Source organism: Neltuma alba, unplaced genomic scaffold (assembly GCF_004799145.2).
Source record: "Neltuma alba isolate B1F8T4 unplaced genomic scaffold, ASM479914v2 tig00011239_pilon, whole genome shotgun sequence".
NCBI lineage: Eukaryota > Viridiplantae > Streptophyta > Magnoliopsida > Fabales > Fabaceae > Neltuma > Neltuma alba.
This window is the reverse complement of record NW_021635958.1, coordinates 173,875-191,182: the sequence shown is the minus strand read 5'-3', so window position 1 is coordinate 191,182 and position 17,308 is coordinate 173,875. Positions and strand designations below refer to the sequence as shown.

At 37.0% G+C, this 17,308-nt stretch overlaps 2 protein-coding genes across 2 annotated transcripts; both read right to left on the bottom strand.

The window, feature by feature from the left end:
• Positions 1 to 3,499: 3,499 nt before the first annotated feature.
• On the bottom strand, positions 3,500 to 8,935 carry LOC114762660 (zinc finger CCCH domain-containing protein 24). Its single transcript, XM_028952193.1, has 15 exons — positions 8,226 to 8,935; positions 7,632 to 7,724; positions 7,479 to 7,554; positions 7,243 to 7,364; positions 7,042 to 7,114; positions 6,679 to 6,811; positions 6,458 to 6,611; positions 6,273 to 6,353; positions 5,952 to 6,074; positions 5,582 to 5,752; positions 5,362 to 5,496; positions 5,019 to 5,114; positions 4,512 to 4,799; positions 4,199 to 4,242; positions 3,500 to 4,116 (listed from the first exon to the last, which is right to left on the bottom strand). The coding sequence occupies exons 1-15, from the start codon at positions 8,778 to 8,780 to the stop codon at positions 3,870 to 3,872; spliced, it is 2,391 nt and encodes a 796-aa protein (XP_028808026.1). The 5' UTR covers positions 8,781 to 8,935; the 3' UTR covers positions 3,500 to 3,869.
• Positions 8,936 to 12,420: 3,485 nt separating this feature from the next.
• LOC114762661 (F-box/kelch-repeat protein At5g60570) lies at positions 12,421 to 14,675 on the bottom strand. Its single transcript, XM_028952194.1, has 3 exons — positions 14,540 to 14,675; positions 14,261 to 14,326; positions 12,421 to 13,865 (listed from the first exon to the last, which is right to left on the bottom strand). The coding sequence occupies exon 3, from the start codon at positions 13,830 to 13,832 to the stop codon at positions 12,738 to 12,740; it is 1,095 nt and encodes a 364-aa protein (XP_028808027.1). The 5' UTR covers positions 13,833 to 13,865; positions 14,261 to 14,326; positions 14,540 to 14,675; the 3' UTR covers positions 12,421 to 12,737.
• Positions 14,676 to 17,308: the final 2,633 nt, after the last annotated feature.

The window sequence follows — 17,308 nt, the reverse complement described above, 5'->3', positions numbered from 1 at the left end:
CTTTTGTAGCGTGATTTTACACTATAAAAATGATTTTATATTTAAAACTAAAAAAGTATATAAAAAACTGAAATATTCGATTAAGAGATTTTAGTTCCAGTGAGACGTAACATATATTGGAAATAACTTGGGTTTTACTCCTGCAAATTTTCCAAAGAGAGAGTAAAGATTGTTAACTAGTGATTGTACGCATCGAAATTACTCATCTCACAAGAAGGTCAAAAGAACAAGATATTTGACTTGGTTTGACGAAGCTTTTGTGCACCCCCTGTCACGATACAGACGTAGATAATTGGGATTAGCGTAAGCATCAGGGGTGAACAACGCCAGATGTCCCCAGAAATTAAAAAAAGTGATAAACAACACAAAGACATATCAACTTCATGACCCCGCTTCTTTGATTTGAGTTTGTATTTTTGCACTGTCAAAAAAGCAAGTGTCAAGTGCCAGCAGCAGGAAACAGAGGGAAAAAGTGGGAAAAGGAAATCAACTTCAGATCTTTTACTTTAAAGGGGGGGAAAAAAAGAAAAGCAATTTGTGTCGAACGCCACACTGTGCTCACAGAGTTACAGTGAATATATAAAATTTGAATTATGATATGTGTGATTTAACTTGGCCACCACTATTAATCCAAAAAGGGCCGTACTTTGCTATAACCACTCGCCTTTTCTCTTTTATTCTTTCTTTATATTATATGCATGTCTGGTCGGATCAAATTCCAGTAGATCGTGCTGGTACATGCAGTTTTAGATTTACTGTCACTTCTTTTGGGGCGGCGAGGGGTTTAGCTTATTTGACGTGGATTTAATTTAAATATAGTTGTATTTCTGATAGATTAGGAACCGAGAGTTTTTCTTCCTTCACCTGAGCTTAAGAACTGAGATGAGGCAAAGTGACCGAAATGGCAGACATTTACATGAAGATTACAATATCCAGGAAAATTGATTAGAGACAGGCTCGATAGAAAAAAGACAGACCAGACCATACACAATGATTTATTTGAAAGCAGGCATTGACATTGACATTAACTTGGGTTGAGAAATTGGATTTTTTTTTTTTATCCTTCATTTGTTGAAAAAACCTCATGCATACCTGTTGAAAGGCTAAACCTGCAATGTCACATTTAAGATTTAAAAAAGAGTACTTAAGGTCATTGAGTTAAGAAAATTAAAACTGGACAGTATAAACATGCAAATGAACAAGCTTCAACTCTCACACATACACACAAATTTAAAAAAACAAGTCACATCAAGCAATAATAGATCATCAGGAACTTTTGTTTTACTTTTTTGAATGATAATAATAATTTTTTGTTGGGTGTGGATACATTACTCCATTCTCCATATGATACCCATATATAGGGAGTCAAATTGAAGAGGGGAACCAAAAGGAGATTTTATTTTCTTGTTCATCATTATGAAAGATGCTTGAGGAGGAGTTGAGGGAAAAGTTGTATCCTTTTTGTCTTGTCGCATACAGTTTTGAATTCAAGTATGGAATACCAGGCTGTGCAGCAAGCATCGAAAGTAGATAGCCAAACATGATCATGCAGAAAGTTAAAATCAAATATTACTCCTAGTCATACTACTTTGGGCGTCTTGCTAGGCAAGCCACAAGTCCACAACGCTTCCTATGTGGACATCTCATGAATGAATCATGGGGCCACACGATGAGGTGAGGATGGCGTATAGTAGTTGAGATTTCATGGAGATGGAGGGTCGCCATTAATGCTAAATGTTAAGAATTCAGTAGCAGATAAGCCTGTGCATGGATATTAACGGGATACAGTGGGAAGAGAGAAGTAGTAGCAGTAATGAATTAAAGAAGAGAAAGAGGGAGCAAAATAATGAGAACGAAGATCGAAAAATTAAAAGAAGGAATAGCCTTTTACACTCCCAAGGTGGTGGAGAAGCGGACCGATGAAATAAAGTTAGGAGTAGTAAATGATGAAAATATGGATCAATAACTCCAAACAGAAGTCAGAGATGGGTAGCCGCACAAAATGCATCGTTTCTTTGCTGCCAAAAAGTAGTACTATTTCTATATACTATGAAGCGCCACTAAATTTAGAATACGACCTTTCCTTCCACACCAGTCAAGGGACATCCTAAAACAAACTCCGACTGAAAAGAAAATCGTACAAGTTTTTCACTTTTTGATTCAATTGAGAGGAAGAAACACAGAATGGATAATTAAAATTTAAGGGTATTGTACATGCCGTCTAGTTAGCGTTTTGTTTCCTCAACAGTAGAATTATTGAAGACCAGAAAAAACACCGAAGGATTACCGTGCGTATTACTTCTCGTAGGAACCGATAAGAGTTACTGGGTAAATAAATATAATAAAGAGTAAATAATACTCCATCCGTCCTTTGTTATAAGATTTTTTTAAACTAAATTTCACAGTTTAAGAAAACAATTAAAATTAGTTAAAAAAAATTAATATGTAATAAATATAATTTTTTTTTCAAATATACCCTTTTATATAAATAACTAAATGTAAGAGAGTAATAATAAGATAAATGAAAAAAGAGAATGTATTAAATACATTAAATTAAAAATAAAATAGATAATAATGTATTAAATATTTAGACAAACTCAAAGAGGATTTTATAAAAAACAAAAAAATCCATCTAAAAAATTAGATTTTATAAGAAAAGACTGAGAGGGTATACCTAACCTCCACACTGAGGATAGAAGCAGGGAAACTGACTGGAAAAATGATGAGCCAAGGATATTTTTGATTATTCTACGACGAGCACTGCACCACCCAACTTTGATGTGGCTGCAATAAATTCGGGACACACCCTATGCAGCAACAACCCTCCCTCTACTTGTGCCACTTGTTATTTTTTAACAAGTCCAACCCTTCTTATCTTCCTGCCTAAAACCCTTTAAAGGGCCTTTTTTTTATGATTAAAAAACCCTTCTACCCCCCACCCCCCCCCCCCAAACCAGAGGAATGTCATAAGCAGGTTGAAAATTTTTGAGAAGGCAAAGAACTTCGAAATTAAATTTAAAAAAATTAGTCCAACAAATTATTTATCAAAAATACATATTTTTTAAATATCATTTTTAATCAATTGCATTAAAACTACTATTATTCAAAATGCAAATTAGTTTTTAAAAAAAGGTGAACCAAGATTACTTATTTAAAATCAAAATAAAGCCCATAACTAACTTTTATATCCAGAAACCGAGGTAGTAATAATAAAAGACGAATGGATTATACATATTTAGCATGGAGCCACATACATACTAAATTATTTTAGAGGGAATATATAAATTTAGTTTAAACCTGTCGGTAAATAAAATTGTGCGAAAAATGAGGTGGAAGCAGGTGTTCTTTTCATATCTAAATAAAATAGAGGTCCACCAACTACAGTTAGGTAAAGCGAGTTGGATGACTCGGTCTCCAACAAGGACTTGGTGAGGCATTATAGTTTGACAAAACATCCATGTTGACAGTGATATGCTAGAACTAAAACCACACATTGTGATACCCATCAATCACTACTGCTCCAAAGCCAAAGAAAACGTATCATCAATCAAACTATAAATATTTCCCATACAGTAGTCATTAATAAAATTAACCATTGAAAAAAGGCAGCAATCTCGATACTGATAAAACTTGATGCAGTGCGCTGCAAATATTATATGGCGGCTGAATCTTTTCAAGGTCATTTTACAGAATAACTCAACGTGCAAGATCAAAAGATCATTAGCAGCAATATCCATCAGTGACGAGTAGAAAGCAGCTAAAAAGGAACAAGGGGGTCCGCCACAAAAGTTTGAGATCCCACAAGATAAGAAGCCAGAAAATCTCAACCTGGCCGACGGACCAATCACCAATCAGCACCTTCTTGCTTCCTACCTCTCGAGGAGCATCACCAGTTCACAGTGGTCAGTATGTGGGAATAGATCAACAGCCATGGCTTTTATGGGCTGGAAGGCCTCCGAGATAGGCATGGACTTGGCCCTACGCCTTGCAAGGCCAGCACTGCTCATGTTTCTCCATCCTCTGTTGTCTATATTTCCTTTTTCCATTTTCACGGGAGATGGCGTGCAAAGCTCAATAGCATTTGCCAGCAAACTTTCGGGATTACAAGATATGTAGCTGCATATAAAAGCCTATCATTAGATCTCAAAGAATTGAAATTACCATAAACAGTGTATTGCGTTTCAGAACAAGGACTAACACAAGTCGCCGCAGTCCTTGATTAGTCCTCAGAGCTTTGATTACCTGCAATCTCAAATTTTTGATTTTCAGGAAAAGAAGGAGAAAGGAAAAATACAAACAGCAACTGAGCGGACAGGCGGATAAGTTAAGATAAGGTTCCAAAAGATGTGTAATATACTAATATAGCACTCGAGTCTGCGTATAATAGATATAACTAACCAAATCAAATTTCAACCGGGACGAGTATAATATAACACTAGTGCATTCATACTCACTGCGTCAGACACCTTGTCTTATTTTTTTCCAGATGTAATGAGAAAAATGATTCTTACAGTTGGATGGAGTCCAGCACGTGGAGGGTCAACAATAGCAACAACATTTTTAAATCGTTGCATCAAAGAATTCCCGTTTTCAGAATCGCTCCCTTTCTGAACCTCAATTTCATCTTCTTGCCTGCCATTTTCAGAACACCGAGATTCTCGTTCACCATTTTCAGTTTCGTGGCGTGTGCTCCCCTCAGAAATTTCGTCAACGTCAGTTCCACAGATACTGGGAACATTAACTTGCTCCTTCGGTTTATTTAGGTACTCCTTTAACAAAGATCCCATCACATCCTCCGCCTGTTGCCTCGTATAAATAGTCACCATGCAAAAGTTTGATTATCATAACCTGAGTCAACTAATAAACTAATTAAGTCGAATTAAACAACTTTACACCAGAGATAAGTTCTCTTGGTGTCATAAATTATGATACTATTACATTCTATTAATTTCTGACGACTTCTTGCCTGACGCCATAGCATAACTCAAATAGGAAGTAAACCAAAAAGTTGATCTCACCTTTGCACATATAAATCTACAATTCTTTATACCGTTAATCTCAGCATTCCTTTGAGCATCAGATACTGCAGAAGCATTCATTTCAACGCCAATCACCTAATAAAACCCACAAACAAATCAGGATAAGCCATTTCAAATCATAAAATTTTGGAAAATAAGCTAAGGCCATGCTTTATATGCAAATTGAACAATCAATCAATTCTCAGATAGTATTTGGAAAACTGAGTCATGTTCTATGCATTCATTTAATCTCACCGGGAGAAACCTTTACACACATAATCACTTCCAACAAGCTGCGATCTTAATTAATTGAGTCCATAGCATATTCAAAGATGATTATTACCATACCAACACGATGTGCTAAGGTCAGCCCAATTGTTCCTGTCCCACAGCAAATATCGAATAGCAATGTATCAGGACCTAAGCATGCCCAATCTCCAGCAAGTGAGTACAGCTTCTCAGCAGCTAGAGTGTTGACCTGCAGTAGAAATATATTCAATATTTTAACTACTGGGAAAACATGATTTTGCCGCTCTACGTACAACATCAGATGCCATCCTCACCTGGAAAAATGCAGTCGGAGATATAGAAAACTGGAGGTTACTAATATAATCATGGATCCGGACATCCATGGTACCATTTTTTTCATTTATTTGATCACCAACTGCCTTAGGAGTGAGAAGCGACCGCAGGGGGGCATCAGCTGGTGCTACATTGGATATTCCCTGGTGATCCTACATGTGAAGTCAAATTTCAGAATAGCAATCATTTAGAAAATTAAAGGGCAGATTAACTTGCGTTAAACATTGAAAACAGCATCACAACCTTCCAAATTCCAGGTATCTTTGCATGGGTACGCACACATAAGGCATTTAAGAGTTTAATGCATCAATCTGACCCAAAACATTAACTATAGACTAAAAAGATTCCTACCTGTACAACCAGAGCTGTGAGAGGCAATGGTGGAGAACATGCATTAGCTCCTGCAACAAATGCTTGAGCGAGTTTCTCAAGTTCACCAGTTACTAGCTCATTATCAAAGCCCATCGTAGAAACCTACATAATCAGTGTGGAAAAAAAAACCATGAATTTTAACAAAAGAATGACACATAAGCATGAGACATGATGCATAATCTATATATAATTAGGTCTTGTCTCCCTTTATAAATCATGTTCAATAAATAACACCACCATGAACCAGGCATTTCAATCCATTGAAGGTAGTTCTAAACATGATTACTCCTAAAAAGTAACCTGCACAATAAGCATGACCTCTGCAATACCATCAAAATCTTCAGCTTCAGCAACCTTTCCATTTGTCCTTCCTTCTCGAACCTTTAAGGAAAAGTTCAACAACCAATTAACGGCTGAACAGTTCTCTCACCAATGCCAATACAAACTTTTAGCAACATTCAATTCAAAAAATAGCAAAGTCATACCGTCAATTGACGCCAAAACCCTCTATTCTTGAATCTATTCCAAACCGGTAACTGTGAATGCTGCAGAAATTCCTGAAAGATAGAAGCATACCGGAGTGCAATTGTTGAAACATTGGGACAGTTCACAGCTTCCTCAACTGCTGTTACACCCTCCCTGCCGCAATACATTAGTAAACAGTTTACATGCCAAGAGCTTTATAAACAGAGTGAATGTAGTTTACCTGAAATTTCCAAGCATGAATCCTACTGTTATTTTTCCTTCTACAGAATGTCCAACAGAAAATTCACACTTGTTGCGATATCCATTGACCCTTGGTGATCCAATAATACCTTCTAGTTTGCAAGGAAGACCACCTGCGGATTTTTTTTTGGGGGGGGGGGGGGAGACAATCATATGAAACATTAAAATTACCATCTTGTGTTAGAATAAAACTAAAGAAACAGAACATCGGTAGTGAGGTAAATTATGGAGAAAAATACCACCGTATTAGGCAGTTTCTAAATAAGCCCCTCATAAGTCTTGAAAACCAAAATTACAGTTTTCCTGGGCATTAGGTTTAAACTTTCGAACATATATACACTACCTATGTCACTAGACTTGAGAATCCACTCAGGAAGAGAAACACCGCTTGGACAAGCTTTGCGAGCATTTCTAGTCTGCAACAAAATGCCTCATAGTTAATTTTCTGAAAAATCACTCTATACAAAATTAAGACATAGAATGCGGAGGTCTAACCCCAAAAAATTTACTAGAAAAGGCAGAATAGGAAACAGGTAAAACATACAAGTCTCTTGAGAATCTGCGTAAGATTGCCCTTTTTGTGCTCTAACTGATCAGCATAGGCCATATGAGCAAGAGGAGTCACCACATCGCGGAGGCTTCTTGTCTTTGACATGGAATCACCAACTGCCAAATTTGCACTATTTGTCTCACTATCTACATTCCCAACTGTATTCACTTTAGCTAATGCAGAATCTGCATTTTGGGCAGATTCTGCACAAAGAGTGAAACTTGAGTTACCTTTCTTATCAAATGATCGAGGAATAACATCTGCAACTTTTAAACTTTTGCTGCCAATTAATTTGCCTTCCAGCTCCTATTACAATGGCAGTCTGATCAATCACTAATTCCATTGCAGGTGAATTAAACAATGGATAACGGGATCATAATTACCTTTGTTGAGCTCTCCAACTGTTCTTGATCTTCAAAAGTGACAAATCCTACCAGCATGCCTATCTTTTTCTTTGCAGATTTAAAAGGTATACCCTGTATAGTACAAGAAGAATAAGAACCAAATATATCATAGTCTGTACATGCTACATAAATCATACCTCTGCCACCCTAAGCATAAGAAACCTTGATCACTGAACTAGCTTCTTTCTATATCTTTTTTTATATATTTTCAATTGAATAACATAAGTTTTGATCTCAGCAAAAAAGAGTCGGACACCTCTACAATATGGAATTTAAAAAAGGAAAATGAAAAAAAAGTAAATAATTATGAGTATTTATTAAGTTAGTTCAGAGTTTAGATCCTCATCCCCTCTGAAAGTTAACGATTTTATCACCAAAGTTACAACCATCAAGTCATGTTTGGAGTAGCTCAAATTAGCCAAGTACCTTATCTAGAGTTCAATTCAACAGACGCACATATACTACATTCAGTTTGTTCTTTGTACATTCCAACTACTTTCTCAAAATCGAAATCCAGAGAAATCTGGTACTGGTACAACTACAACTTCAGAACAGGTTTTAAACGAAGCTTGCCTCTTGATTGAGAAATTCCCTCAAGTTGTCCGAAGCCCACTTCCTCGGCAAATGCACCAAGCATTTGCTAAGAGCGTGATTGGAATCATCATTATCATCGCCATCAGCATCATCGTCCACAGCTTCAGTCATCATTACGCCCAATGAAACTGTACATTTCTCGCCCGTATCGGATTTCATCGCCTTCTTCGCCCGCTCTGACGTTGGGTCCCAGGTGTTATCGGGCCGAGGCCGAAGCTCCCCTTCGCCGTGGGCATAGCGGCACTCACTACCGTGGCTGCAGGAGCCATCATGTCGCCGGAAATAAGAACAGAGGCTGGTTTTCCACAAGGGGTTAAGGGAAGGATCTGAGACCCCAAAGTCTGAGTCCTCGCGCCTCCGTTTCTCGCCCGAGACGACATCGTCGGAAGGCTGGGCAGGGGGAGACGAAGATTCCTGATGGATTTGAGCGCTTTTAGCAGGCGATAGAGATGAATGAGGACCGTTGATTGGATCAGAAGGGTTTAGGGTTTTAGAGGTTGAAAGTGAGAGGTCAGTATTTCCAGGTTCCGCCATTGAGGGCCTCGTCTACTTTTGGGTTGTGCTTGTTGTTGTTACGGCTACTTAGCTATTCCCAAATATGATAACCAATTCCCGATTTTCCTTTTATGATCCTCTTCGTTAACCGCCTCCAAGGCCACGTCCCTCAAAATATAACCTAAATACCTCCCTCCCGAGCAAATCTGCTGATTGCATTGTACCAACCCTTTATATATGTATAGGGGGGCGTGTGCGTGCGTGCGCGCGAGCGACAAGGAAGGAGTGTTCCTTTTTTTGCTTCCAGAAGTAAGTTTATGGGAATTGACTTGAGGAGTACTATGTAAAGAAAATTGACATTTGACTTTTCATTGTGGTTAAAATTTCTTTTAATGGGAAGACCAGCGCCAAAGAGAGGAACAAGCATCTTACTCCCACATGCTCACTGGCATGCAAAATCCAGGCATTCATATTTTCGAAAACTCTAGTGTGTTCCCATCCCTTCATATTCCTACGTTGTCATGCAGTGAAAGTCAATCGTTCGTATGGAAGACTAAGCAAGAGATTGTGTATGATAAAGTGGATGCAGCATGAAAGTTTCTGTCCGCACGAATAGGCAACCAGCAAACTGCAGAGTCATAGACCACTGCGCCATAACGAGTTAGGTAAAGAGAAAAAGAAAAGAAAGGGTTCCATCCCGTATATAATCATATTATTTTACGAGTTTCTCTCTTTTATCGTATTCTCGATCTATAGTTAATTTACGAGTAGAGGGAAAAACGAATATATTAACTGGATGGGGTTAAACGTGTTTGGAAAATGGAAGACTTGATACATTGAGGGAGATTTACAGAGGTGGGGTGTGCTTTGAAGTTTGAACTGTATTCATATGATTTCAAAATCACATATCGTTCCCGTGAAGTATTCATATTTAGTGTATAATAATACTTCGAACAGCATTGTTTTTAATAGAAAGATGTTTGTGCTTAGTAAAAAAAAAAAATCACATATTGTCATATTGAGATAACAACCAAAATCACGTTGGGACACTCTCGAAACGTGCTTCCAATAATGTGCAAAAATAATCGTTTCTCTTGAACCTCTTTCTTTGTTAATTCGACAAGGTAGGGAAAGAAGAACAGCTTCTCTTTGAGCTAGGTTTAGGGATTTATTGGGCAGATGTCCTGGGCTAAGAGGCCCACAGTACACTGAACCTAGAAAGCCCAGATACCACAAGATAACCATAACCCATCCAAGTATAACATTCGTGATACATAATTGAGCCAACCATCCTCTAAGGTGCCCTGAAAAATTATCTTAAAAAGTTGAAAGTCTTTATTTGGACCTGCAGAGATCATGCTCTCTCTCATCCATCCACCCGTACTTTAAAAGTCTATCTTCTTATTGATTTATATAGGCACAGATCGAAAACATTCCTTTTTTTTTGTTTGCCTGAACAGGCCGAAAATATTCAGACATGTGAAATAAGCATGTTTTTCTTAAATTAAAATTCATTTAATTCAACGCAATACGTTTTGGATTGTATTTTTTCTAAAGTATTTTTAATTTAATGTAGGCTTAGAACGTTTTGTGCGTTTTGTATTATGCATTTCTCATTATTTTTAATAAATCAACAGATATAGGTGAAATATTTAATGGTTTGTGTACGTGTATAACATTAAAATGAATACACTAAACGCCTTCTACATATTTTCAAACGTAAAATTATAAGTTCAAACTCCCAAATATCATAAATACGTAAATTATGACTGAAAAAACTGTTTTCTCGTCCATCTTCAAATCAAAATATATTAGCTTCACACGCATGCGGAGTGCGTTGAATAGGAATACTTTACCCATCCCCGATGCATTATCTTGAAGAGCTGACATTTCTTGTTCCGTAGAGACAACAAAAACGAAGCAAAAAGGGTCATATTCTGATCAATGAGGCCCGCTGATCTTAAGAGACACGTATTCTGTACATTTGAAATAATTTTTTATGTTAATAATAAAAAATTATATTAATTTTCCGGGTTCTTTTTGGTGAACTAATATTCCGGTTTTTTTATTTTGAGAAGAATGTCAAGAATAAAAATGACTAAAAAAAAAAAAGATGAAATATTTCCGAATCCACGGGCAATCTCGAAAATCCAAGTTATATAGGTGGGGGTGAGGTAAATAAAAAGAAGTCCGATCCAATTCTAAAAGAGACCAACAGGAATAGTGCTGTCCCAGAACCAGGCACAGGTGGACCTATCATTTCAGCAGACAGAAAGGATCTTATTCCCACTCAATGTCTTTCTGGGAAAGCGTGAATCAATGTCACGGCACAAGCACCACAATCTCTCCAAGGAATCACACAACTAGGCACACTTATAAAAGCAGTTTACACCATGGAAGTAAAAAGGAGCAAGTAAGCCCAGTTTTGAACAGTTTCGATAAAGCTAGAATCAATCAAACAATAAACAACCAACATTGCTTGGATGTTTTCCTACGGAATTATGTTTTTTCGGTGGCAAATCCTTCGCCAATCCCCGCAGGTTCGATTGGTATGTATTTCATTCCCGAGCAAAGAATCGATGCATGAACAGTGTGCGGCACAAAATGGAACCCAAATCACAAACTGGAAACGGAAAGCAAAGTATTCCGTATTCCCTTCAAAACCTCCTGGACCTGGTTCTCCACTTACAGAAATAGTAGGCGAAGTGCAGTATCCATTATGATCTGAAAGTTACAGCTGGGTAACATACCTAAGTGATCGAGTACTGTTGTACAAATGAGTAAAGTGAGCTTTGCATTTGCACCTAACCTCCCCAATGATTCAATTCCTTATAATATTGATATGGGTAATTATCCTTGGTAGTAAAAATATGATTATTAAATGCGCCTAAACTTTGAGTTAAATGCGATGCCACCACAGTACCATTCACCAAACTCATTGGAGTAAAGCACAGAACAGAAAAAATAAAAAAGGGAACCTGCTAGGGATGATTAAGAGTGGTCCCCAACCTTGTTTAATCTTTCTTGATTAAAGGACAGAGAGCTTTTTATAGGTCTAAGTGCCAATAAAGCTTATATAACACACAATCAGAAAGAGAAAAACAAGATCTTAATCAAGGAAGTGCAGCTGGAAGCGTAGGCAAAGCCTATTAACACAACAAAGTTCCTGAGGGGACCTTAATTTCATAAATATCAGAGTATATCAGGAAGAAAACGACCTCTTAGGCTCCGCATACAAACATCTAAACTTTTAAGAAGTGCAAGGTCGACTTGGAAGTTCAAATTACCGACAGTGAGCTCATATGAGAAGTAATCTTTGTCATCATTTCACTCACCGCATGCATCAACAATATTATTATATAGAAACTCGACTGTGAAAGTTTCCAACCGGAGGACCAAATCATGAACAACCAAGAGTTCATTGGGTGCATTGGCAAGCCTAACTTAACTCTGAGGCTCTATAGTCTACGGAGTAATATACGGACACCGTCCTCATTATGACTTGAGCTTAAACTGTGGCTCCAACAAATCAAACAAAGATACATAATATCGGGAAATGGAACCTACAGAACAGACCCCCATTACATGGGAGTACTAGCATTTAGCATAGTATCATACCATTTGAATATTTCTCTCCGCATGAACAGTGGACATAAATTTTGACAAAGGCACAGAAACAGATCGGCAAACCATGAGCACCAAAATCATTAAACAATGAAAATCCTTGATTTATTGGTTTACATAGTTGGCTATTATGAAGAGAGAGAAAAAACATGACAGAAATATCTGTGTGAGCCTACTTAGTAATTTTAAAAACAAATGACAACCATCATAAAAAAGGGAGAAACACATCCAAATAAACCATGTTAAAAAGAAAGAAACCAAATTCTCCGCTAGAGCAAGCTCTCCCAGAGCGAAATGCACAGGGAAGCACCCTTGTAGGCTAAGTCAGACTGTAGATACCATCACCTTCTGTTGAGTCAATCTACAAACATCTCAACAACCCATAACAGCACAATTGTACACGAACACCCCAACATGCTCCTTCACAGCAAGAACTTGCCAATCTAAGGTGCCATTTTTTACCCCTGATGCAGGGCACCAGGAATTCAGCACAACAGCTTCACCTTCAGGACCTCTCTGACCACCCACGACCAGAAGGTGCTTCCCACAAGCCTTGAAAGCCAGACCCCATCCATTAGAAGAATCAGCCCGGACTGGAAGCCTTCCCAATTCATCCCAGACATTCTTTACCTTGTTATACTTCTTCACCATGTTGGTTAGATGCTCCACAGCAAATAACTGGTTATCCACAACTGCCACGAGTGGGGGTGCCTGAGCAGCCCCATTAACAAATGGATACATATCCTCTATTTTCCGCCAACTTCTTGTCTCAAGATTATACTCCTCTCCACAGGTCAATGAAACTGTAGGACCTGACATTCCACCAATCACATAGAATTTGCCATCCATGAAAAAACCAGAGCACAATCTACGTGGTGTGTGCATGTTTGGTAATTGTTCCCATCTACCAGACGAAGAGTCATACAACTCAGCTGATTTTAGAACATTTCCATTTTTATCACTTCCACCTGCAACAATGGCAATGGAGCCAAGACTACCAGATCCAAACAAACAACGCGGCCGATTCATCCCCTGGCATTTAACCCAACCATGAAGAATCAAGCTATACTTCCAAATAGCAAAATCCAACAATTCCCGACCAAATACCAATAGTTCACTGCCCACAGCCAAGGACTCCTTGTCTGCATGGTTGAAACATTCATCACACGGTATCTTAGGTAATGACATCCATTTCTTTTTCATGGTGTCAAATGCCTCCCACCCCCTTGGATCACACACCAAATAAACCCAATGCTCCACGAGTCCCAATTGTTTCCTCAACCCATATAAATACCCATTTTTAATCAGCTTATTGTATCTTTTATTTATACAAGATAGTGAAGCATAATCCGATCTACTAACCCAAGCAAGACAATTCAGGGCAACATCATCAATAAGACCAGGGAGAAGAGAATCATTTGGTTCAATTCTAGTTCGACCATCATTCACTCCTTCCCTTGAATTCATTTTCAAAAACTTTTTCACTTTCTCTTCATCTTCCTGCATAGAACAAGACAAACATATTTCCTTTGTCATACCAAAAGATCCCTAGTTCATCCCAACAAAACCATAGCAGATTAAAAGCAAGCTTCGACAGCAGTATCCAATATCCTATTATTGCCACAATTTTCTACTATGCGGCCTATGCCCAGAAAGTAAATTGCAGTATAAGCATACGACCGATTTCTAACTAGGTACTTTTTTCCAACAATTGAGAAACTTCTGTTAGGAGTCTCTACTTGTATTATCCTATTAATCAAATCCTCGCGGAACTTCTTCCAATTTGCATGTTACTATATTTACACACAAAACAGGATCTCGGAAAAAAAAAATAAAACAAAAAACGAGCACAAGATGAAATGAATCAGCATGAAAGCTTTAAATTCCAGTAGTACCAGCCAATTAGCGAGAACTCCCAGAAGTTTCCCTCGACCAAATTCCAGGTGTCGAGACAGAATAAACTGCAAATCCATGAGAACAAGAAATTAACATGAATTAAAAGAGTAAATGAAAGAAATATGCATGCAGCTGTAAAATATAAAATAATCCGATACTAGCAAAAGGGTATGTGATGATCCAATTCAAGAAAGAGAAGCCGGATACGGATCCAAATCGAAAGAATCAAATTCGCTTTTCAGAAGCGGAGATGAGAGTAAAAATGAATGCAGACATACCAGGAAGGAAGAAAAACGTTCGGATCTCAGACACAGAACCGCCGCATGATTGGACGAGAATAATGGTGGCGTCAGAGCATGATGCCGGTGACCGGCGATTGTAGGGAAGGGTGAAGGTGGGCTTTAAGATAACTTGGAACAGGGAAACACTCAAGTACTATATGGGTATATTTTGCCATCAAATTTGTTTAATTTGCACTGACGACCCCATGTTTGGGCGTATTTCTTGTTTTCCCCTTTGAATAGAATGATCATCAACAGTTAAGGTAATAGTGTGGTTTTCCCCGCTTTTCCTCATGAATTAGCACTCGGATTAGCAAGATTCAAATTCCCTTGATATTAGTAAAAACATACTACTCTCTTATTCTTAATATAAGACTTATTTAATTAATTTAATTAGATTAAAGAAGTTAAATAAGTTAGTTAATTATAAGAAATATGATATGTTTCTCCTAAAACACCACGATCGTTTTTCTAAATATCCTCCCTCCTTCACTTATTCGATTATGATTGAGAGAGTATTCATAGAGATGGTTTAGAAAATATTAATAAATATAAAAAATAAGTATTATATTTAGAACCAAATTAACTTAATAATTAGATCATATATTAAGAGGAAGAGGAGTATCATCTTGAAATTTTAAATTGCTAACATTAAATTGATATAAATAAAATTTCTTCTCTCTTTCTTTTTTTTTTTTTTAATTTGGCCGCCGTCTTCTTCCCGCTTGTCGCTGCTGTATTATAGCGCGTACATATTCTCTTTTCCCATGTGAAATTTCGTTGGGGCCAAAAGCAAATATTTCTTTCAAAAGTTCCTGTGCCTCAGACAAAATTATTTTAATACGGAATCTTATTAAACTATTTTTAAAAAATATAAATTTGCTTTGAAAATGTTCCAAGTGAGATTACGGGAGTGTTTGGATAGAAACCAAACCATGGTTTCAGAAGTGCTTTTAATTACGGATTACGAAATAAAATATGTGAAAGAGATTATCTCGTTTTGCGGAAAAGTGCTTCTAAAACCTAGTTTTGGTTTTGCTAAATTTCACCCCCCTACATATAAGGGTCTCATTGGCGTTTTTTCCCGATGGGTAGACGTAATTTTAATTCCTTATTTTTTAAACTATAACAACGAGACAGCATTCTATTTTGGATAGAATTTTTGATGGCGCGAGTAATGTCATAGACTGAGAGTGCTTGTTGTTGTCATTTCAGTGCCAGTTCTTGTACTTGCACAATTCATCCATGGGTTCTCAATTTTTCCATGGAAGTTTAGAAAATAATATTATATATTTTATTGGGCACAAGATAAATTTAAATATTAGGTAATAGCTGGTCGAAGATGACCCCCGACTTGTAAACGGGCAATGTTGATGGTCAAACTCCTTTTTCCTCTTGCTTGAAATGACAGTCAAACTTCTTAAAAATTATTACCTCCGGTTCTAATTATAAGAGTCAGTTGACTAATTTAAAGAGATTAAAGAAGTAAGTTAGTTAATTATTTGTCCTAAATAGATGTTGTCTTTTTTAAAATATCTTTACTAATTAAATGTATTGACTGGAACTATTGTTGTTAGAAAGACTACTGTGGAAAAAAATATATAAATATGAGACACAAAATAGATTGGAATCTTATCTTTGAGACCAAAATAAAAGTCAAACAGGGTCATATATTAAGGACATGAGGTAGTATATATATATTAACAGTATCGAATACGTAAGTTTTCTTCTTGAAATCATAGGTGAGCAAAATTGCGTCAGAGCTACAGAGGAGGACGCTAGAAAATTTAATGATGAAATTAATGACGATGATGGTAATCTTACAATTCAATCGTAATTTTATGCTCCTTGAGAACCAACTATGTCCTATTACTTCAATTGGTTTTTGGCCAAAAAGACAGATTATAAGCGAACATTTAATTACCGCCGTATTTTATAAATAAAATAATAAATAAAATACTTAGTATTATCGGGTCAAACAAAACTCCGGACGACCTTTGTTTAATTGTAAAGGTTCGTAGAAAATAATCACTTCACCATTTTTAATTAAATACAGACCATCACCGTCATCAATTCAATGAAGTATACAATTATATATGCATTATTTCTTTGGTCTGCATGATTATATGCCATTTGATTAATCAATAACGCAAAGAAGCAGGGATAAGTTTTGTTGCTCGACTCACATCACGTATTTTTTTAATTTTCTAAAAATACAAGATTGTCGATTTTAATATTTAATAGAAAAAACAAGATAGATGCGAGAGACAACCGAAGCATAGGGAGCATGCGGAGAGAGGGGGGAGAGACACGCAATAGAAAGGGTACTTAAATTAACTTTTTGAAAATATTTTTGAAGTAATTTTAAGAGTCCAACTGTCCAAGCTCTTTCAACCAGGCTTTTTACTGAGTGACCGTATCCGTTGATTGGCGTGGGCAGGTCATTAATCTGTCCGCCACATAAAATAGTAATAGGGTCACACCTATTACTAATTTATATTAAACAAGGTGACCATTTATGTGATGGGACTTGACACCGGACCGTTCTTATTAAATGCTTGAGGTTTTGCGGCTTTGATCCATCTTCATCAGAACTACCCAAGCTAACCTCATTAGGTTAATTTATTCGGAGTTACTCTAAGTACCAGCGTTGATTAATTAAATTAAAATTAATTTTTTTTAATTATTATGAGTTTTAAAAGTGAAATCCAGTCTCTTAATTCATTATAGAAAAAATTAAGGCTTGTTTGGGTCTCTGTTTAAAAC